This window comes from Pelecanus crispus, chromosome 5 (genome assembly GCF_030463565.1).
Source record: "Pelecanus crispus isolate bPelCri1 chromosome 5, bPelCri1.pri, whole genome shotgun sequence".
In the NCBI taxonomy this organism is placed as follows: Eukaryota; Metazoa; Chordata; class Aves; order Pelecaniformes; family Pelecanidae; genus Pelecanus; species Pelecanus crispus.
This window is the reverse complement of record NC_134647.1, coordinates 28,519,790-28,543,188: the sequence shown is the minus strand read 5'-3', so window position 1 is coordinate 28,543,188 and position 23,399 is coordinate 28,519,790. Positions and strand designations below refer to the sequence as shown.

General features: G+C 36.4%; 1 protein-coding gene across 2 annotated transcripts in view; it reads left to right on the top strand.

Moving 5' to 3' along the window:
- Window positions 1-23,399, top strand: part of PDE1A (phosphodiesterase 1A) — a 223,123-nt gene that overhangs the window by 140,160 nt on the left and 59,564 nt on the right. For both annotated transcript variants that reach the window (XM_075710144.1, XM_075710145.1), the window contains exon 3: window positions 22,507-22,620. In XM_075710144.1, the coding sequence (XP_075566259.1) occupies window positions 22,507-22,620 (114 nt within the window). The remainder of the gene's footprint in view (window positions 1-22,506; window positions 22,621-23,399) is intronic.

Here is a 23,399-nt window from a genome sequence, read left to right as displayed (position 1 = left end):
ACAACAAATAACGGAACAGGAAACCATAATTCAATTCTTTACTATATAGAAAGCTTTGCAGATGACCCAAACAGCTACATTATTTATATGCACTGGCTTTTTAAAGAGGTTGATACGTTTTTTTGGCTGATGGAAATGGAAAATTTGTCTCTTTTGGTGTATACTGTGTACATTTAATTATCTTTTAATCCTCTCCATAGTTATGTGCCTATATTGCTTTTCCTTCTATTTCAGAGAACAAGACAGAAAAACAGGCATAAAGCATTCCCAGTGAGATGCCTTTCAAACATACAACTGTTGCAGACCAAACTGGCTGCATGGCTTTAAATGCTGAGGATTTAGAGCAAAATCAGTATAAGAGGGACCTTTCTGTTATTACTTAAACATTTCCTTGCTTGAGATGGGTATTAGTAGCAGCTGTGATATATTATGGTTTTATTATGAATGCAGCTTTTTAAAAATATTTATATCTAAGGTTGATTACCCATTTTGTTAATACTGTTTCAAGTCTGGTTTAAGGATTTCTTAATAATAGAAATTTTAACCTGATATTAGAGCTGAAAGTTATGCCAAACCTCAAACCTGAAGACAGACTGGATTGCTCTGTGGATTGGCTCCTTTTCTTTCACCTAGCTTGAGAAAGCATGCAGGCAGCAAAGTGACTTCTGGCACTGTTTGTTGGGTCATGGGAGGAAGCCAGTTTCTCCAGTACATCAGGTATATGCGATTCCTTGGAAGTGCTTCCTTTACAGAGATATTTAGAAATACATCTCAAAGAAAAGAGATAAAAAGAAAATTATTCATTTACTGTGGCAGTAGTTTTCCTTCATTTTTTTCACTTGGACAGGTCCCAGACATTTTCAGCTACATGACCTCTCCAGCTGATACTGATGGCCAGCTATCTGTATTGATAGGCAGGTTAAAATTCAAAGGGTCTTTGGCATTATGCCAGTTATCATTCTTCAAGCAATTTAATACCGTGTTTCTTTCTGACATTTGTAGATATTTTCAGTTGATGTGTGTCTCTCTAGAGACAAAGAACTGAAGCTGAAATTTTCTATCATTCTGTCAAAAATGACTGAACAAAATAGGAATGAAAATCTACATTCTGCCTTCAGGAACTTTTAAAATTTCTGTATAGTAAATACAATATGCTTCAGTTTCCAGAACCTTTATACTTTTTTAATCCATCCAATAATCCAGTCTAGAAAATTTGTCTTCTAAACATACATTGGTAGTATGGGATCAAAACCTGCTAAATATTGTAATTAATACTTATTGCAGTTCCTGGCAAGACATATAGAATGCAGAAACCCAAATCTGTTGGGGTGGGCAGATCTTTAGATCAGGTACTTTTGCACAAGACAAAAGCCTCCTGCACAAGATATCTTGCCTGTTCTAGGGAGATGACGATTATGTGTCCAGTCTGGCTGGCTCCATAGAGTCAATTGGATCACTAGATTAAATTTTGCAACTATTGATATAAGTGGATAATTATTCCTGTTCTGTTGGAAGTGGAGCTAGCTTATGTATTATAGTTACACTATGTATATTTATGTGCAAATAGCTCTCACTAGGTGGTCTGAGCTTAAAATATAGAATTTGTCACCCTTTGTTGGAGCTGAAAACATGTCTACAGTGGTTTTAAAATAATGTTGATAATAATTTATTAATTAGCTATAAGAGGAAATTTAATTTTGTTAAAAGGGACATGAATGGGAACTTAATAGTCCAATTTATTTTCCTTATGAATTTTTACATATATGATTTTTGTTCCTCCTTCTCTGTTGACGCTTTACTACCTGCTCCTTTATGAAAAGATGAGTCAATTGCCTTAAGTATGCACATGAAGAAACTACAGAAACATAAATTAATATACTTATTTTCATAGCTGGACATCCTGGTTCTCATTCCATCCTGGTGTGCTAGTCTGAGTGGCCGTGAGTGAACTGGATTATAAAATCATTGTGTCTAGGAACTAGGACCAGACTGTTGTTTGTTGTTGGACTGCTGAGAGTTCCCCTGATAAAACAGACATTCAGGAATTGGCTGATATATACTTACGTCAGCTAAGCAGAGGTCTAATGTACTTACTGATTGAGAGGAGCAGAACAGTCCTTATCAGATGGCCCAGAGGCTGATGCATATGAGAATCAACTGCTGAAGACATAAAGCTGTTCTGCCATGTACCACTGCAAACATTCAGAAAAAAGTAAAATGACTGCAAAATGCTTCCACTGTTCTGTGCTCTACTGATAAGAGGTTTTTGACAAAATACAGCCTTGCATTTCATAAGAAAATGCTAATTATTCAAACCCAAAAGCTTTCCTGGTACTGTATAATTTTCAGTGAAATTTTGATTGAGAAAAAGATCCATACTCATAGCCTACTTGATAAACTCTACATTATTCGGAAATAGCTTTTTTGTTTTCTTTCTGGGATGTATTCAAAGGTCTGAGGAAGTTCTTGTGCTTTTGTTTACTGCTTTAAGTGATATGAATGCCTATAGCATTAAATGTGAACATAAATGTCAAATATTGAGATTATGTCAAATCTGAATGTGTAATAGAACATGTGACTAGGAGAACCACTGTAACATATTGATTTACTGTGATTACTACAAAATTAGACATAATCATTTTAAATTTTAGAATGATAGATAAATCTAGCAGCTAGATAAAACCAGCCCAGTTCTATAGGAGGATGCTGGTAAATGATCTGGCAGATCACATAATTACACCATCTAATCCAACAGTAGAGGAACTGCAGGGACATTTTTTTTTTAATAGAGAGAATGCACTACCATGAATCCATCTTACAACAGTGTTTATCTTTTTAATAACTATAAGCAGCTAGTTAAATGCAATGACAAGTCTAATAAATAGAGATTCTATAGGCGCTGTGAATAGGATTATCATTATATATTTATCTTACTTTCTTTTTAAAATTCAAAATCTCTAAAAGGTCTGAAAAACCTCTTAACTGACTTTTATGGGGTTCCTATAATCCTATTTATAAAAGAAAAGTTTCCATGTTCATTCACTGATGTAGGTCTGCAAAATCCTGTTTAAAGATTTTTCTGTTTGAAGAAGATTTATGAGACAATATGTTTTGGAAAAGTGCCACAGTTTTACAAATGTGGGATTGGGAAGTGCTGACAAGATTCAGAAAGGCAACTCAAAAACTGCCTTATTCATCACAAGAAAACATTGGAGCAAATTTGAAGAAAAAGTAATTATAATTTCTGAAGCAGACCTAGGCCTTACATGTGTTAAATTTACAGTGTTATAAGGGATGCTGCTGAAAAACACAGTGATGCTTAAGGTAGCATTTATTTCACCACCATCAAAGAAAGGAAAATTTGGATTGCTTTGTAAGACACATAAAATTGGTAGTTTAAAACATAATTTTGAAGCCTCTGCTAGTAGAAATCTGGTGGAGTTAGATGAAGTGTGCATAAAAGGATTGCAAAATCAAATACTTACTTTGTTAAAGATGTTGATGATATGTTCTCTTAGAATATTTCATGTGATTTCAAAATCATTCTGCCATGTACCCAATTTCTGATTTGGAAAAAAAAAAAAAACAAACCAGCATTGCCACAGTAACCAGCTATCCTGAACAAGTCAATTCTTGGTATGTAACGAATAGCGGTGAGGAAAGGAAAGGTTGTTCTCAATGAAGTTTAGTGCTAAGTCGCAAGTTCCAATAATCTGGATATGTGGATATGTAGATGTGGAGATAGTAAAAGACAGCTTGGTACTTGTGTTGTTCGAGAAATACTTATATAATTAATCCTTTTTCTATGCATGGGAGAGCTGTTCTGTCTCGTGAGTCCCAGAGTCCCACCTTGCTAACACCAGTCGCTTGGCTCAGCTGCCTGCTGCTTTGGCTCTGTGGGACAGCAGTGTAGCTCTGCTCGTGCTGGGGATTTTCAAAGGAGTCCGTCTTGAATTCTTTGTCATCTGGGCCTGTAGTGAAAAGAAGATATACTACAGGATTTACTATCTCAAACTGATATAATTTATGATTTTATGTATTTTCAGGACTGAAACGTTGCTGGAGAGCATTGCAAATTAATTAAGTGCATTTGAAGCATGAACTGTGCTTCATTGGTGACAGCAGTAAAACATCTTTAATGAACTGTTAATCCATATATCTTTATTATATGCATGAGGTATTCATGTATTTCTAAACAAGTATTTATCTGTCTTCATAATTTAAGTATTTCAATGTCTTTGTAATGAAATTTTGAATATATGTTGAACTAAAAAAAAAATCAGTGCAGATAGTCTTCACCTAGAAAACACTGATTTTGTTTCTTCATGCCATTATACCAAAATGCATCAGAAAACACGTGTGCTCATGTAAAATGATGTAACTCCACTGTGTTCTGTGAGATTCATGCCAACTAAAATTCTGACCTGTGATGACTAACACTATTATTGACATCAGCATTATATTGCAGAGTGATGAAGGTCTAGGAAACAGTTGCCTTCAGTCTTAGAAAACATATGATGTTTTGTATTTACTTGCTTTGGATCAGTTAAATACTGAAAATAAATACCTGTATCGTCATTAGAACAAGACTCAAGAATAATCTGTAGGAAGCTGCTTTGCCTAGTGACTCAGCTGTTATATACTTGCAAGTGTGTTATTTTCATATCAATGTAGATAAACATTTGAAAAAATTTGATCAAATCATACATCTAAACTTAAACTGTAGCTGCATATTAATAAAGTTCCTCACTATGTGAGCTATACAGTTATGTGTAGTATATTTTGTAGATGAAAGGCAAGGTGAGGGAAAATGCCCTCTTAATGCTGGTACTCCTCAGTTCACCTCTTTGACACATCTGTTTGAGTGCAGGGAGTTGAATGGCAGGGAAAAAACCCAAACCACCAAGAAACAAATCTGGAAAGGACCAGGCCCAGTTTAGAGCAAAAGTGTCGAGGGACCTAAGTGAAGGAAGGCCTACAGGAGCAAAGTTTGTCTTTTACATGCCTGGCCTCAAGATTAGAGGGAATGCTAAATAGGTTAAGGATCGCGACTAGAACATGGAGGTGGACAGCGGGCATCCATGGGCCCTGGCAGGAATACATGGGGAGAGCAGGGAAGAGCCTGCGTTCAGTCAGAGGTGGAGGTGACCTGGGATGAATGGAAAGATGAACGGCAAAGCAGAGAAGATACAGGTTTTATTGCTGTAATCTTTGCACTTGTATTTATGTGTCTTTGGGATAAATTGAACAACAAGTACTGGTGGTTAAAAAAACCCTGAATGGCTTTACTCAGCAGCTTTCATAGGCTTCTGAAAGAAAAGGGTCTGTAGGTGTGCAATGCAGTTAGGCTTGTGAGGTTAATGTAATTAATGAAAAAGAATTGCAGCCTGCATTTTCAGCCTTAAAATGTTAGGACAGTCTGGTTGTAACCAGAGGTGATAAGCCACAGGGGTAAAACTCAGAAATCCGCCTCGCAAAGGAATTATTTCTATGATTAAATTATATGTTGTCAGATTTGGGGGCTCACATCAATCTATGATCAAATATGTATCTGCATGTCAAGCTATTCTGCCTCTGAGTGGAATGAATTAATTCCTCCTACTGCAAAAATAATTGAAATCCATGTCAGAAAACTAGATAGTATAAATGAGGTCGTGAAAGTTTAGTAAATTTTTATGTCATTTCTGTAATCATGTTTGTGGTTGAGGTGCCAAGATCTCTTTTTTCAATATATCAGAATCTAGCAGAATAGCTGTGGTTGAGTAAGCGCCTCCAACTCTATTAGCACAAAATAATTAGATCTTCTTTTGATTAACCCTCTTCAAGTGTTACTGTCATTTTGTGAGATCAGTTTTGAAAAGGTAAGAATATCTTACTCCACTGTTTTGTGTTTGTTCATTTAGTGGTGCTTCTGCTTGAACTTTAGTAAGAGTATTCCAGAAAAGAGTCTGAGATTAACTATTCTGGATTAAAATTGAAAATAAATGCAGCTGGCGTGACCTCAAAATAATAATCATAGTGAATGAAAAGCTTAAACAAGTATTTATGTACTAGTACATTTTGAAAGCAAGAGTGGAAAACAGTTATTTTATGGCAAAGCATACTTTAAATACTCCCTGGATTAACTTCACATTAAATCTGATTCACTGTAATACAAATGCCTTTCTTTAATATCTGATGTAGGATCTACAGGAGGGAAATTATTGCATTGATTTTACTTACATTTCTTCTTCATGTAAAATACATGAAGAAGAATACATTAACATGTATCCAACAGGAGAGTATTAGCAGTATTTTAAGATATATGCTGATCTATGCAAAGTTAGAATCACATTTGTCAGACAGCAAATTTCAAAGATAATAAAACCTGAAAATTAGTAGAAAAATGATACAAAATACTTATAGTCCTTTATTCTCCAAACAGTTATGCCGTGGATCATATCTTTTATTTGGGTGCATATATACCTGCTTTTTCATAACTGTTAGCTGTTCTCCCATGTCTCACTTTAATTTCATGTTATTGAGCCTTGGGCAAGTTTCTTCATAAAAATACATAAACATTTTTGATAGTTTAGTCACTGTATTAAATGTCAGTGTCTCTACTCTGGCATGTTCACATTTCATTCATATTCCTTGGCTGACTATGGTAGAGGAGGGCTTTAACCTGACTTTGTTGCATACTCTCAGTTAATCAATCAGGCATTTCAACACAGGGTTCCTAAAAAGGAAACAAATCCATCTTTTAACAACTATTGCATTTGCCTTAAATGTTAAAAAGCTAGATTTAGATCTCTCATTGCTGGGTTTGATCCCCCAGCCTCATGGTGAGTGCACCTTTTCTACTTCAATGTGTATTTAACTTATTTATATATGGGAATACCTCTAACAACTTTGGCACTACAAAGTTTTTAATAATCTTTAGCAAAGTTTCCAGCCATGTATTTACTTTCCAGTTGAGTGTTTTGCAATCCTTTTGCTATTCCATAATTTTTTTTTTGAGGTGTATCCTCACTATGGTAAGAAATGTGGTTGGCTTTTTCTCTCTCTTTCTTTGTGTGTCTATCACTGCATGAAATAGAAATCTATGGCCAATGTTAACACTGAAATCTCTCACACATCTGTCAGAACTATGTCCTTGAATCCTTGAATCAACTTAAAAATTGCTTAGAGTCCACAAGTTCCTTTAATGTTCCTTACAATTGAATTTCTAGTCATCAATAATCATAAAATATGGCATTAAAAAACCCTCAAAACCCACAGAAATAATAAGCTGAGATAGATATAAAATAGCTTAGAAGACTCACTTCATAGTATGGTCAAATACAGTGTTATTGAACATTGCATAGCAGATAGGCAACTGGGGTCCTGACCCTGGTATTCAAGCCATATAGACACATAGACAGTCGTTAGCAGTTCCTGTAATTTGCTGACCTAGGAAAGGGTGGTGGCCTCCCAAAAAGATGATATCCATTTGATTCGCTGTCATTTTCTCATTAACTTTCCAGGGTGAAATTGCACTCTAACGTGACTATTCTCAATCTGTAATGGCAATAAAATCTTAGAGGATTTTCATCCCAATGTTCACAATCAAACAGGCTGTAAACACTCTCATTAACCCTGAGCTCTTATTTCTGTGGTTTGCTTGATCAAGGCACACATGCAAAACCACATTCACCAGAACTGAACTGTTAATGAGCATTGTACTTAGTTTTCCTTTCACCATTATCCATTGAAGAATTTCCTGCATTGCATACTCAAGATATTATGTAGATATCTGCAGGCGAAAGCAATACATTGATAGGAGACCACTGAACAAGGCACTTTCTCATTTGCATTAATTTTATGAAATTTAACTCCTGTGTACTTTGCTCTAGTATTTCTCTATGGTCTTCATTCAGGTAAGCACTCCCTTGCGATCAACGCCTGGATTGATCGCAACTGTATTAAAGCTGGCTTGTTTTTCTTGGGCAAACTACTGGCTTACTTCTCTGAGTAATGCTATGTTAGATTAAAGTGAATAATTTGATTTCAAAACTGAGGATTCCAATAAAAAGTATGCTGCAATAGGAGAATCTGAAAAGCAATGGAAAACAAAACAATGTATTGTTTGAGAATGTGACAGGCAAATCACAGTATGTAGTTACACTTTCTAACAAACTGGTTCACTGCCTATTTTGATTTTTTATACACACAAGCTTTTCCTAAATCCTTAGTAAGCGTGTAAACAAACATTATCTTATAACATTGAATCAAGAACTTTACTAGTTTTCTATTTTGAAATTAAAATGTAGCCAGGTTCTTACTTGAAAGGAATATCAAGGCTTTGTGGAGAGACTGAAGGGTAGTGATTCATTCAGTAGACCTATGAAAAATGAAGCACAATTTAGCAATTATGTTAGTCATGACCATAAGGGAGCTGAACTTTTCAGGTTAGATTTCACGTCCCTAGAGGAGTACATTTAGGGATGTTGTACTGTCATCACCTTGAAGAATTCAGATTTTAATTTCTGAGTCCTAGAAAGGCACAGATGTCAAGAACAGAATTTTATGTTATTAAAAGCTGGTTTTGAATTTTTTGTATAAACCACTGCTTGCCTAGAAGCCCAGTAATTTTCCAGCTGAAAGCTCTTTCTGGTATAGTATTTGTGTAGATAACAAACAGAACATTTCTAAGCAATTTCACAAGTAATTAAATATAGCTGGACGAATACAGATATGTGGTTCATTTTGAAATCAGTGTAGGACTTTTTTTAGAGAGTAATGGAGCAGTGCATCATTTAACAACTAAGAAAGATGGTCATTGTGTTGGACAGAAGGCCTGAGAATTATTTTTAGTGGTTTTTTGCCATAAGAGCACAAGAGGTGCTTTATAAGGCACAGTCCATGTACTTTGCCTTAGGAAAGGATGCTGGATCTGATGCTCTAGTTAGCAGGGCCAGTTGTACAATGGTGTAGCTCCTTAGAACAGAGTGACAATTAATTAAAGAACATTCTTTCTAAAATAAAGAAGCAAATGTGTCTCTTCTGTAGGAAACACGACATTCTGAAAAATTCTGCTGTAGTCCATTCGGGCTGAGAGATATCTTTTGTGTTACGTTTTCTTTCACCTGGGGATACAGAGATGTTAAGAAAAATGTTACCTGCTGCAAAATTCTTGATGAATGAGTATAATTTCCATGCTATTCTGATCATGAATATTCTCTGAATATTATCATGATCAGTTTGAGCACTAGGTTCTGAATTTTCAAGTTAGTCTGCTTAGAATATGTGTAAAGTGTATATAAACAGGCAAATCACAGTCAACTACATAGAAGATGAGGAACAAAAGATTAAAATAATATCTTGGAGGTGAATTACAGTCTATGTTTGCTAAATTTTCTGTTTAAACAAAACAGACAAAATTAACACTTTTGGTGACAGATTCTGGACTATACCTTCTGAGGGATGCTCCACTTCAAACCTGGAATATCAACCAATTGGAAGCTATGAAAATACTGCCACTTTTTTGTGAATAGGCTGATAATCAGGTTGGTTTAATAGCATGTTTTCAACTCAGGTAAGACAGCAGTGAACAGCAGTTGTGGTTAGTACATCTTATCAGGACAGATGTGTAGATGTGTAAGATGTTGTGGGATGTGTAAGAAGAAAGACCTAAACACATCAAAGTCCTGAGTGCAGTAGAAAAAAAACTAGGCAATTCTGTGGTAAGGATAGTGGCCTGTCCTCTAGATTAGTGGTGTCCTCTAGATGGTGTCCTCTAGATTAGAACAAGGCTGCACTTTGCTACTTTCTGCGTAATGCTTTCACAGTCTATTAGTCTGTATTAAATGTGGAAGGAATAGGGGAAACTCCTACGGGTAGCACAAATTAAGGCAAAGGAAACACCAGCAACTAAGGAATGGCCTCTAATCCAGTTTACCTTCCGAGACCTACAAAGCCTGAACCCTGTATAATGAGGTGCCAGGCACTTCACAGGCTGAGGAAAATGGCAGCTGTATATCAGGCATTGACTACAAATTATTTTTTTATTTGGTTTGCTCCAATTCCTGTCACAACTGTTTCCAGAACCAAAAGCAATATGCATATAGCCCATATATACTATATGCTAGATAATGGGTTTAATGTGATATTGTTCAAGAATAACTTTTTTTTGCAATATTCTTCCTGATGAGCTCCAGAGACTTGTTTCTGTTTAGTTCTACTAATCGTGAAGTATTCAAGGATGGAGCTATTCAAGAACAGATAGTGAATTTCATTTTCTTTCCTGACCTTAATTCAAATTTAGTTTCTCGTGTAGACAAATCCTAGATTAAGCTCACATGTGTGAGTGGTCATATTACATTTCATCCTATTTATGATCATTCTTGAAGAATAGAGGGGAAAAGTTCACCCGCTTGATTCTTTTCTCTTTTAAACATTTGTACAGCTCTCAAGTGTGTTTAAGCTTTTCTAATGTTCTACTTCTCATTACCAAGACCTACTTTGAAGTAGTTTGATTTGGCAATTCTTCAGCAGAACATTTATTTTTAAAAATTCCAAATGCCAGAAGTTAGTTTCACACATAACAGAGTGCTACATTCTAGCATCTCCTAATTTTTTCTTTTTCTTCATTTTAATTGCAGTATTGCAATTTTAAATAAAAGCCCTATTCATATTTTTACATTGGCATATACATTACATGTACTATATCCTTTCTTCAAAACCACTGAGATGGTAATGATTTTACAGCAAAATTGTACTGTAATTACTACAGCTGTTGTGCTAAAGCATTTATGTCTTACTCTGTCTTTTGAATGAAAAATTCTTTTAGTGAAAATAGATTTGTTGAAGCTGTTAATTATTCAGTAAAAAAGACATCTGAATTAAGGTGCTGGTATTTTTTAGGCAGACCAAGGTAACTTAAATTATTTTCATATTTTATTCAATAGTCCGCAATAGTTGATAATGCAAATATTTGTATATTTTACATATTACAATTTTATCCCAACAAATAGAGATCTGTACTTTGTTCCTCAGAACCCATGATACACTTAAAAAACAGAACTCAAGACAAATTGGCTCTGTCATCCCATCTGGAGGGTGTGATTATATATTAAAAGTATAACTTTTATATTCTGGTACTTCAAGTGTTTAAGTTTAATTATAAGTAGGAAAGTAGGACTTCTAAGCCAAATGACAAGTTAGAGCTTGGATTGAAGTAGGATTATGTTGGTTGTTATGTTTGTTGTTATGTTGACCTGTTAGGCCAGCTGAACCAACTACCCTAATTCATCTGATAGCGTAACTGCACATACATGACTCCTAATCTTGTTCTGTGGAAAGAGTTCAGTAGAAATCCCCCTACTGTAAAATATCTTGAAGGTGAATCAGATTATTTTGGCAGTATCAGGTTTAAGATGTATTGTTATGCATGCACTTGTGCTGTCAGATATGGGGGGGCAATAATTTCTAGGGAAAAAGGGGATGGAATGGGGCACAGAGAGATAGCTGGGGTACCACGTCTGACCATGTTCTTAGACTGAATATGAGGGATTGCCATTTCAAAAAACTTTTCTTCTGTAATACGTTTTTATGTAGGTTCTTCTGTAACCTCTGTTGACTTAAAATAACATCAGTGATAAGTTGTATGTATGTTGCGAGAAATGGAATGGAAGATGGAGCCCTGCGGAGAAGGACTTGGGGATACTGGTGGATGAAAAGCTGGACATGAGCCGGCAATGTGCGCTTGCAGCCCAGAAAGCCAACCATATCCTGGGCTGCATCAAAAGAAGCGTGGCCAGCAGGTCGAGGGAGGTGATTCTGCCCCTCTGCTCTGCTCTGGTAAGACCTCATCTGGAGTACTGCGTCCAGCTCTGGGGCCCTCGGCACGAGAAGGACATGGACCTGTTGGAGTGGGTCCAGAGGAGGGCCACAAAAATCATCCAAGGGCTGGAGCACCTCTTCTACGAGGCCAGGCTGAGAGAGTTGGGGTTGTTCAGCCTGGAGAAGAGAAGGCTGCGAGGTGACCTTATTGCGGCCTTCCAGTACTTAAAGGGGGCCTACAGGAAAGATGGGGAGAATCTTTTTAGCAAGGCCTGTTGTGACAGAAGAAGGAGTAATAGTTTTAAACTAAAGAAGAATAGATTTAGACTGGATATAAGGAATACATTTTTTACAACGAGGGTGGTGAAGCACTGGAACAGGTTGCCCAGAGAGGTAGTGGAAGCCCCATCCCTGGCAACATTCAAGGTCAGGTTGGATGGGGCTCTGAGCAACCTGATCTGGTTAAAGCTGTCCCTGCTCACTGCAGGGGGGTTGGGCTAGATGACCTCTAAAAGTCCCTTCCAACCCAAAGCATTCTATGATTCTATGGTTCTATGGCATACTAAGCAACCAAATAGTTCATGCTCTGCCTATGGAAGTCAACAGGTCAGAAATAAATACAAAATCATTTGGAAATAAATACAGAGGACCCAGATTACTTACCAGGACCCAGATTCTACAGCTTGATGTCTCAAAAAATCTGTAACTATTAATGAAACAAATTTAAAAGTTGCCAGAAGTGTTAGCTGTAAGGGTTTGGCCACATTTATGTATGTTGACCTGTGGTATGCAGCAAGGAAACTCTGTCCTGATTCTAATTTCTATCTTGGGGAAATCAAAATGTTAATTATATACAGAATATATAGTATTTAATGTAGTTTGATTCCACAGAGAAATCACAGAACAAAGTGTCATTATTTTAATGTTAATGAAGGACATTTTCTGGGTTGTTTGCTCATACGTGACTTTATCAAGTAGAGGAAAGGATACTCATGGTAAGCATCATAGATGAAGATTCCTCGATCACTGGGCAGTGATGTTATTTTTAGTGCCGAACACTTACCAATCTTCTGTCCTTAACAATTGCAGAAATTGCACCAAAAAGGCTTTCAAAAGCCTTCACAATGGCAACATATTTTCTTAGCAGTAGTCTAGAAAATACTTTCAGTACAAAGTTGCCAGTTCTGGTAAATGCAGTCTTAAATGAAAGAACATCAGCTGACTTTTTATATAATAGCTTGTTCTTAATGTTTCTGAAAGGACTTTTTACCTCTTTGCATGCTGTTTTCAAAGGATGAGTATCAACCTTCTTCAACCCAGATTTTCTGGTCCGAAGGAATGAAAGAGATATTCAGCATGTTGATTCAGGATGGGTATACCAATGACTTCAGGGTGAATGAGAGGAGAGACAGAATAGAAGAGTAATGAGAGATCCATTCCCAAAACTTACCATTCTGTGATAGTTGATAAGTTGATAAGATACCACTACATGGGAAGACACTATCTCATCTATGAATTTCAAGACTAACTAAAGCAAAACGTAGTGTCTAGCAGTACTAGACAGCAGAGGGAACATGAGAGGGAGAAGACAAACATTTTCAGACCATTAAATTTATTTTATTGCTGACAAGAGAGACTCCACTTGCTGGGTTGTGTGATGAGATCAAATAAATCGCAGTCATATTAAAACAGTCTGGATCACGTGAAGGGGAGAGGGATTGTGGCATAATACTGTTATCTGGAGAAATGCCTTCTAGCAGAAACTCTTTTAAAACAGCATACATCTCCCATGACTCTGTGACCATCCCTGGAGCAGAAGTAGGTCATGATCTTTCTTGCAAGTCTGGGAGATGCAGTTGTGATGACTGGGAGCTGTGAGGTAGGACTAAGAGAGTTCCTCTGAAGCACAGACAGTGAGATATGCTAGGCCTGTGCTGCTTTGATAATTTCCAGTGGTATGGAGGTTTGGATACATGTTTCTTGCTGGAATGTAGAGCCAACACTCAAATGTGAGTTTAGAAATAACCACCTTCTGCCATGGAGTATTTTTTTAAAAATAACAGAGGGGACTGCTTTGGAAGATTTAGAGGCTTAACTTCTGCCTTTTAGCAGCTTCTTCGATCACTATACTCAAAGCTGCTGTCTGCAGGAAAAATAAAGCTTTTTAAATAGCTATGGGGAATAAGGTCTATGTGCCTTTTTTGTGTGTTTATCGCATTAGCTCCAGCAAGTACGACATACTAAAAGTCTTCTATCATCTTCAAGCATGATTTTTGGTGGGTGATGAGTTTACATTTGATTTCCCAGCTTGTTGTTGATAGTGAATTTAGCTAGATTATGATGAAGACTTTGAGACATACAGACTGTTCAAGTATTTGGCAACTTCAAGATGAAATAGCTTTAGCTAGCGCTCTATGTTATGTATATACAATTCAGGGCAACCTTATAGATCAAATGTCAATCTTCAGACAAAAACATTCAGCAAAAGCCATTAGAAGGATAATTTGCAATTTACAAATCAGTCCTATAGATTGTGCATTATTTGTCTTTGATTTCACAGATTGATTGTGAAATGGGAATATCAGATAATGTAAATGGTCATTGTGGCAATAGAAGCAGTCACAGAGTTTAGGGTAAGGAAAGACTAGTTGGTTACTTGTTGGATCTAACAGAAGACAGATAAAAGATCTGAATGTATGTACATAGTAAGTAATTTGAAGTTTAAAGATTTTTTCATTAAGCTTCAACTTGGAAAGCAATTGAACAGAGGAACCAAATTAGCAGTGATGATGGTTCATTAGCAGAAGTGAGAGAAAAGTTTGAAAGACACTTAAAGCTTGGCTGATAGGTTTCATTCTGTATCTCGTGTGTGAGAAATTAACATGTGTGAGAATTTGTGCTGATGACATACATTGACTCTAATGGTGAAAGTTACTTTGGGGGAAGGTTGAGTAACAGGGGAGGTGAGAGAGACAGCAGGGAAGAGCAGCAGCAACAGGATCCCAGATGAGCCTCCTTCTCTGGGGCATCTCTCCAGAGCAGCAGGTGGTGATGATGGAGGTGATGGTGAAAGGCTACGTAGCTGCAAATACCAGACCTTTAGTGTTACTGAGGTTAAGACACTAATGCTTCTCAGGCACTTGCAATTGATTTGATCAGGTTTGTCGAGAATTATGCAAAAATTAAAAAATGCTTTAGAGAGCTTGGATCAGTTTATGATTTCAGGTGGAAACTGTGTAAGACTCCATGGCTTTCTGTGATTTCAGCTAGGTACTAAAGAAGACTTAGGAATTTTAACTAAATTTTGATTAAGCCTTTAAACACACTTGAACCTGTTACTAAATGAGACACAAAGGATAATATTTATACAGTATTAGAGTGCTAAATAATATGAAAATTTATAGGATGAGTAAGGTAAAATGAATTGAAGCCTAATAGAGAATGCCTGCCTGAAGGAAAACGACTTAATCGTGCATGAACATGATCAATATCTAAACAGCCAAGGCAATTCTGTCACCATGCAGAGTTTTATCATTAAGAAAGTGTAAATTTCAGTGTGTGTTATATAGCTGCAGAACTATTTTAATTCTTCAATATGGGATTGAAGTTTTGGTATATCAAAGTGTTGGCTGAATTACCAGCATGTTCAATATTTATTTTCTAATGACTGAATCATAATTATGGATCAGTGTGTACCACTCATAGTGCTTAAAATAATCATGAAATGAATGCGATTTGTGAAACCCTTAGCAACCACAAGGCTTCCTGTGCATATGCTCAGACACAGCGGTGACTGAGAAGTAATTTCATAAAACGCATTTGCAGCACTGAAAATGTGATACATCTTTCTTGCATTTCTCAGTATCAGAATTTGAGAGACAACACCTCTAATTAGAAGAAATATTAGGTAGCTGCATTTAAACCTGCATTTTTTATGATTTCAGGGAAGGAAAGCACACACCAAGGTCTGAGTCAAGAGCTGTCGGTTCTAATCCTTGTTCTCCATTGACATGCTGGTCTTGCCTTGACCGGCAAAATGTCCCTGTATCGGCATGTTTTTCCCTACCATAATGTAAAAAAAGTTGTAGTAAAAGTTAGCCATCTTGAAGCCATGTTAGTTGGCCACTTTGTAACTGCAGATAGGAGCAAGGGAACAGGAGAGGCTACCCAAAGGGATCATTCCTGAATCTTTATTACCATATTCTGAATATTTCTCCAGTATCTCTCATCCATTTATATGATCAGGTCTATTCTTTTATAGTAATGTATTACAAATATTACAACTGTATCTGGGATTTTCCTTTTTCAATCAGTATCTTCCATCTTGCAGAAAACACAAAAAAGTGATTTTATCCTTTGTCATAATAAAAGATTTCTAGTAATCCGTATATTATAATTTTTTACTTGAAAAAGTGAGAGCATGGACTTTGTGCGTGGTTGATTGTTATTTTTACATTTTTTTTTTTTATTTCTGATCTACGTTATTTTAAAGTATTTGTTGGGGGGACTGCTGTATTTAGATAAAGATTTATACATGCATGTTCTTAATAGAAAAGTGTAAAATAGAAATGATAGCAATTCACAGAAAAATAACTGGAATTTGGGCAATTTATGTAGGGAATTTTAGAATTCAAGTGAAATAGTGATATGTTTTATTTTTTGTAACTTTTCCAAGATGAAGTTTTGCTATTCCCATTTTGGATTTCTTCTAATATTTCCCTGAATCTCAAATGTGTAGGTATGTAAAACTTGGATTCTGGGACTGGGATGTTTTAAATAGATGAGCTGAACTTCTCGTTGTTAATGATTTGGAATTCCTGGATACTGGCCCTTTTTCAGAGTGTTCATGTTTGAGTGGGGATGTAACTTCTGTCTTTGAAAGCTGAGGAACTATTGGGTGAGCAATGCTTTCTACAGGTTGTGAAAATTATTCAACTGATTATTACAAGAATAAAAAAAACTGGTTTCCAGCTTTAATTCTAAATAGTTCTGGAGGAAAAATTCCTACTTCCCCAAGGTTTTGAAAAACTAGCGGTGTTTAAACTGCATATTGTCAGAGTATGGTTACTTTCCTCCTCCTTACTTTTAATTTCACATTACATATCAGCCCATTTTTAGTTTGTAATGTGCACCTAGAGGGTCAAATCACTTGTATAATAAAGAGTGTGATTATTCACTTAATTTTCTTATCAATATTAAGTAGTCCAAACAAAACATGAAACAATTGTTTACAGAAAATAATCATGTGTTCTGCCCTTAAACTTTTTAACATGTTGTCAGTACTTGCTCATTATCTTTTCAAGGAATTAATACATTTGGCACACAGCTAGGCTTTTCTCAACTAGTTCATGGGTACATAATGATTTACAACTTGTAATTGGAGTTGACTTAACCCACACAGATAATTTTTAAACTGGCATTGTGATTATTGAATATTAATATGAATAACTATTTCTCTGTAATTGGCATTAGCATGTGTTTATTATTTTCAGAGAATTATCCATGTGTTCATTGCCCATCCTTCAACAGTGACTGCCAATAATTTTCAAAATATAATAGGAAGCAGGGTTAGTTTACAGTTTACTTTTTACAGTTTATTTCACTTCCCCTTTAATAGGATCTGTGGCAAAAGCCAGCTTTTTTTTTTTTTTTTTTGCACAAAGTTTCCAAAACGGTCTTAAGTGAAGTCCAGATGTGTAAGTTAGAAAGCTGTTTCTTTGCAGCACTCGATGGTGGGGCTCGATCAGATGGCAGACAAAAGCAGTCTTTGGGAAAGCAGACACAGGGTCTTTTACTCAGGTTCAGAAGGTAACTTTAGGCTCTTCTGGTTCTTGAAGACTGTTAAGCTGAACCTTTAACTCTCATTTATTCTCAGTGATCACTGGTAATGTTCCCTTTGAAAAGGAAGGTGCAGTCTTTAAAATCTGAAATTGAAATTGCCCAACTCATCTGCCTCTATCTTACAATCTCCCTTCTTAAGTAATCCATTCCCTGGCACCTTTCTTTGTTATCTTTTTAATCTGTGTTTAGGACAATTATTCAGTATTTCCAAATATATTTATTTTGTCGAACTTTGCTTGATTCCATAGAAGAAAACATTTTCTCATGATGATATTGCAAAAAGTCTTTTTTAATCACTGATTCCCTATCTTCCTCTTTTTTCCTCAAACTGTCATAGGAAGCCTTCTCAAATAACATAAGATCTGTCCTCAATTTGGTACAACCCCTGAAAGTTACAGTAGATTTATCAAAACTTTAATTAAAATATGGGGTAAATAGAGAATTTTAAGGAGGAAGGAGAGAACAATTGAGTCGTGATTTTGATATTGTTAATCAAGAACATACTGCTTTGGCTCCTAGTAAAATCCCCATTTTCTCCTGGCTTGCCTGTGTTGCTGGGTGGGCCTCAAAGCTTATTGCCCACAGTTGGACGTAGGTATCAGCTGCACGGGGAGGCGAGGGGAGCACTGGTCCTGGTAACCTCACAGATGGCGCTGCTAAAACAGGTAGGAGCAGAGCACATTTGGATTGTCCGTAAAAGCATTTAATACCACAGCGCTGTTCACAGTGTTTACCCAATATGACAGAAGATGGTTCTCCACCCACTCCCTTTATTAATTGCAGATGTCTCCTTCTCCCTTGCAAACCGAGGCTGCTAGTTTTAAAATGCAGTTTTCAGTTGTCCTGAGAGAAAGAATCTGTTTCTTTTTCTCTATAAGTCTCTCTCTGTCATGTTGTGTCATATGAACTCTGCATACAGTTTTCTTTGCATCTTAAAACAGTTCAAACAGTCCGTTTTTCTATTTCACAAAATAGCCCCTCCAGTTTTTTCTTGTTGCTCTCTATTATTTCTTAGTAGCACAGTTCACAGACAGGGTAATACAACTAGCTCCAATTTTAAGTAGCATGTCAGGTTTTCTAATGTTTTTTTCTCATGTTTGTTTTCAATTTATCACACTTAATTAAAAGAAAACAAACAAATAAAAATCCTGCCCAATACAGCTGGAGTAATAATTCTTTTTTGTTACTTTTCCTTGTCCTCCTTAGAATTTTCTTTGTCTTGCGGAATGCTGGGCTAAGAGTATTTTAACACTTGTTGGTTTGTCTTATAAATTGACATATTTATTCTTTACTAAAATGTTAGTTTCATTACTGAAATGTCAGCTCTTAAACTCTGTGGCTATTTCACTTCAATGCATAATAAGTTGAGTATATACAGACCATTCATATACTGTTATAACCCACTTAATTTTCCTGTGTTGGAAGTACATTTTTCTAACTTTTGGGGTAGACCTCATGATTATCACCTGATCGTGATTATGACCTGTTGTCTGATCAGCAACACTGTGGAGGGATTTTATTGCTGTATCCAGCTTCCTAGTGGGAAATTGTGCTGTAGATAGAGCCTGATTTTTCTTGGAAGTGCACAGCAGAGGTGGGGGGCCACTGTGAACAAGTTGCCACAAAGGACATTCCAGTTAGATATTGGGGAAAATCATCCACCGTGAGGCTGGTTAAAACTTGAAACTGGTTGCCCAGAGAGTTTGTGAAATCTCCATGCATTCAAAACTTGAGTGGAAATGCCCCTGAGAAATTTAATCTAAGTTTGAAGTTATACCTAACTTTGAGGTTGACGGTGCTTTGAACAAGAGCTTGGATCAGGTGGAGGTCCCTTCCAGCCAAAATTATTGCATAGTTTTATGGTAGACCTGCACTGGGTCAACTATAGACACTCTTGAGGACATCTCCACAAAGCATGGATGCGTGAGGTGACAAGGTCACTGGTCATCATTGAATTATATGGATTTTGTCCTTTTGTGATTCTGTAACCTCTTCAGAATCACTTTAACTTTACCTGAGCAGCTTTTCCAAATTGCCCGGTGCCCTGGTTTCGGCTGGGATAGAGTTAATTTTCTTCCTAGTAGCAGGCATAGTGCTGTGTTTTGGATTTGGTAAGAGAAGAATGTTGATAACACGCTGATGTTTTTAGTTGTTGCTGAGTACTGCTTATGCTAGTCAAGGACTTTTCAGCTTCCCATGCTCTGCCAGGTGCACAAGAAACTGGGAGGGGGCACAGCCAGAATAGTTGATCCAAACTGACCAAAGGGCTATTCCATACCACATGACGTCATGCTCAGTATATAAACTGGGGGGGTTGGCCAAGGAGCAGCGATCGCTGCTCGGGAACTGTCTGGGTATCGGTTGTCGGGTGGTGAGCAATTGCATTGTGCATCACTTGCTTTGTATATTATTATTGTTATTATCATTATTATATTGTTATTATTATCATTACTACTTTACTTTATTTCAATTATTAAACTGTTCCTATCTCAACCCAGGAGTGTTTCTCACTCTTACTCCTCCGATTCTCTCACCCATCCCATTGGGGTAGGGGGAGTGAGCGAGCAGCTGTGTGGTGCTTAGTTGCTGGCTGGGGCTAAACCACGACACCCGGTCTGTTATTGTGTTCTGTATTCCTCCTAGAATGTGAACTATAACTACAGGGCAAGTTACATCGGTTGACTGCCACCTATGCAGTGAGATGCTGCAAGGTCATTGTGGCTTAAAGGCTCCCCCAGGGACTCCTTTCCTCCTGCAAGTGTAAAAATGATTCCACATACCTGTCATCTGGTCTGTGCCCCGAGAAAACATAGGACCACTGGAAAGTGTAGGATTTGAAGCCATTTTGAGCTAACATTGTTCTACCATAGCCTGGCCCCCTGCTGCGAAGTGGTGCATTTTTAAATTCATTTATGCTTCCACTTTGCACAGTGCAATTCGGAGACATGCTCAGTCAAACACGGAGGGAACAGTGCAAGTGGTAGAACTGTCCTACAGCTATTTGCAAGTAGTGGCGATGATGCTGCCAGACTTACTTGGGCATTTTGGCATTGGTGCTCAGGAGGGCTTGTGTGTGTGTTTGTGTGCATTTACTGAGGAGCAGACATCCCAGGAGAGTTACAACACGTGCATTGGGTAGTGCAAGGTGAGTGTCTATGAATTAGCTTCTTCAGTGTATAGGTACCTCTGAAGTGCAAGGAGTACTGGAACTGCCTCCCCATGCATAACGTTATTTCTGTGTAGGAGATGCGCTCCCACAGTATTTCATCCGCCCACTATACTTCTCTGAGAAAAATTTTTAACGCTAAGTTTTCCATTCCACTGATATGCAATGCACTGTGTAAAATACCAAGTAAATATGGTTGCTAAGGGCCTTATTTGTATTATGTTCTATGCTAATTTGAATTGAATTAAGACTTTGGAGAACTGAGGAGGCTGGTCTTAAAACTTCATTTGCTAAAATTATCCTTGCATGCTTGGACATAATTATACTTAGGACAAATAAATATAAAGAAAGTGATGAAAGTGATTTTATGATGGAACAGTACTTTCCAAGTTTATGAGAGATTTGTTTTGAATATCACTGCATTTTTTAAAATTCATACATTTTAATTAGGTCCAATCAAATATAGTATATGCCAAATAAAAATAATATATAGTATATATAGCATAGAATCATAGAATCGTTTAGGTTGGAACTTGTTATTATATAACATATTGTACATTTTTATATACATTCTTTCACATAAATACGATTTTTTTCTGAAAGTAGTCAGCTTAGTGCTGACTCAATTTCAGTCCACTTTTTAACTAAATGCTTGTTTCACACATTTTTTTCACATTTCATACACATAAAAATTATTATTTCATGAAAGTTATGTTAAAATAATGATGTATCTTTAATTACAGAAATCTTTATCTTACATGATACAAAACTGTAGATTATTTCAACTCAGAGATACAGCACAGAAAGAAGGAAAATACCCATACTACTTTAAGCATCCATTTAGTCACAGCTCTACACAGTAACTGATAGGGTTTTCATTTCACTCCAGTGCTGTGACTACTCTGTATGGTTAAGTTCAGCTGTGTCAGAAGTGTTCTCGTCAGAGAGTTTAGGAAAAATCTGGTATTCAAGGAGTTTATCCATCTAAGTGTATTGCTACAGACTCATGAGTTGATGAATTACAAAATCCCCTTTGGGCGTATCCGTGTTTGTAATGTAAAAGAATGTTCTCAAAACTAAAAGTAAAAGCACACTTGGGAAAATATTTGGATTTTTCTAATGCCATATGCACCACCTTTCGTCTGGTATAATGATGAAATTTCTGTTTCAGAGATGAAACTCTGAAACAATGGAGCTCCACATAAGAAATACAAATTCTGCAGCAAAAACATAATGGAGGACTAAATAAAAATTAAAGACATTTAATGAAGCAAAATCAGTATATAGTGGACATTAAAAATTATAATCAACCTTTTAAGCACAGAAAAATGGTAGTAAGACAAATTGTAAAGTTTTATTTATTATTTAAACAAAATTAGAGACTCAGGCATAATAGTAATGTCACAAATTAATATAAAATTACTCTGATGGTAGTTACTGAGCCCTCTCTGACTTGCTGGAATGTTTATGCCTTTTCTTAATAGATCTTCCAAATTTAGCAAGCTGTAAAAACATATAACTGGTCATTGTTATGTGTGTTCTAAAACCAGATCTTTTTTAAAAAAGACAAGAGATGCAGTGATGGTCTCTTGCCTCTACACTGGCTATTGTGTTGGTTCCAATATTTCAAATAGAAGATGCAGTCACTAAAATTTGATATAAGCAACTCACTGATATTTTTATTTTCTTTTTCACAGATTAAGATGCTTGGTAAAGCAGCTGGAGAAGGGTGACATTAATGTGGTGGATTTAAAAAAGAATATTGAATATGCAGCATCTGTGCTGGAGGCAGTTTATATTGATGAAACCAGGTAAGTCTGAGGGGAAAAAAAAAAAGAAAAGATGTTGGGAATCACATTTTAGCAATTTGGTTTTTGTAACTGACATGAGCTGAAGGTCTCTGCACATCAGAAGAATCGTATGTGGCTCTTAGATCTTTCTTTTAGTGACAAGGTTAAAGCAAGTAAGATTCCAAAGGTCAGATGTAACTGTCGTCTGGAGAGTTTGCCTAGTTCTCATCTCCCTCACTTGTCAAATGTCCATAGTATAAAGTCACAAGAATTTTCTGAAAGATGGATTTTCTTTCCCCCACAGGCCACATACTGATAGTCATGCTGAGGACTGTATCACTGAAAAAAATTAGATGTTTTGGAATGAAATTCTCACTGAGATGAGTCAGAATATTATAATCTGGCCTGTAAATACATAAATTCATGAAAAGCTGTGATTTATTTTATAATGTTTGATGCTTTGTTTATGATTATTGTTACAGACAGTATTACTGGCAATCATCTTTAATGTGGGTTGACTCCAATTAAATTAGAAGTTCTAAGTATTTGGCTTCTTGAGAGAATTTTAAGATATGTACTATATTGAAGTTAACTAGCTAACTTACACTTTGTATTTCAGTGTGCGGTCTCTCTAAGATTTTTTCTAAGCAGAATGGTCTTGTAAAGATGTCTGCCAAAATTTCTTCAATACTGCTGGAGCATGCAGTGTATGTCTTGGTTCCATACTACATTTAAGAAGTCTGCCATCGTACTGATTATTTCATGGACCTAACTCTCTCTGTCTCCCTCTCCCTCTGTGT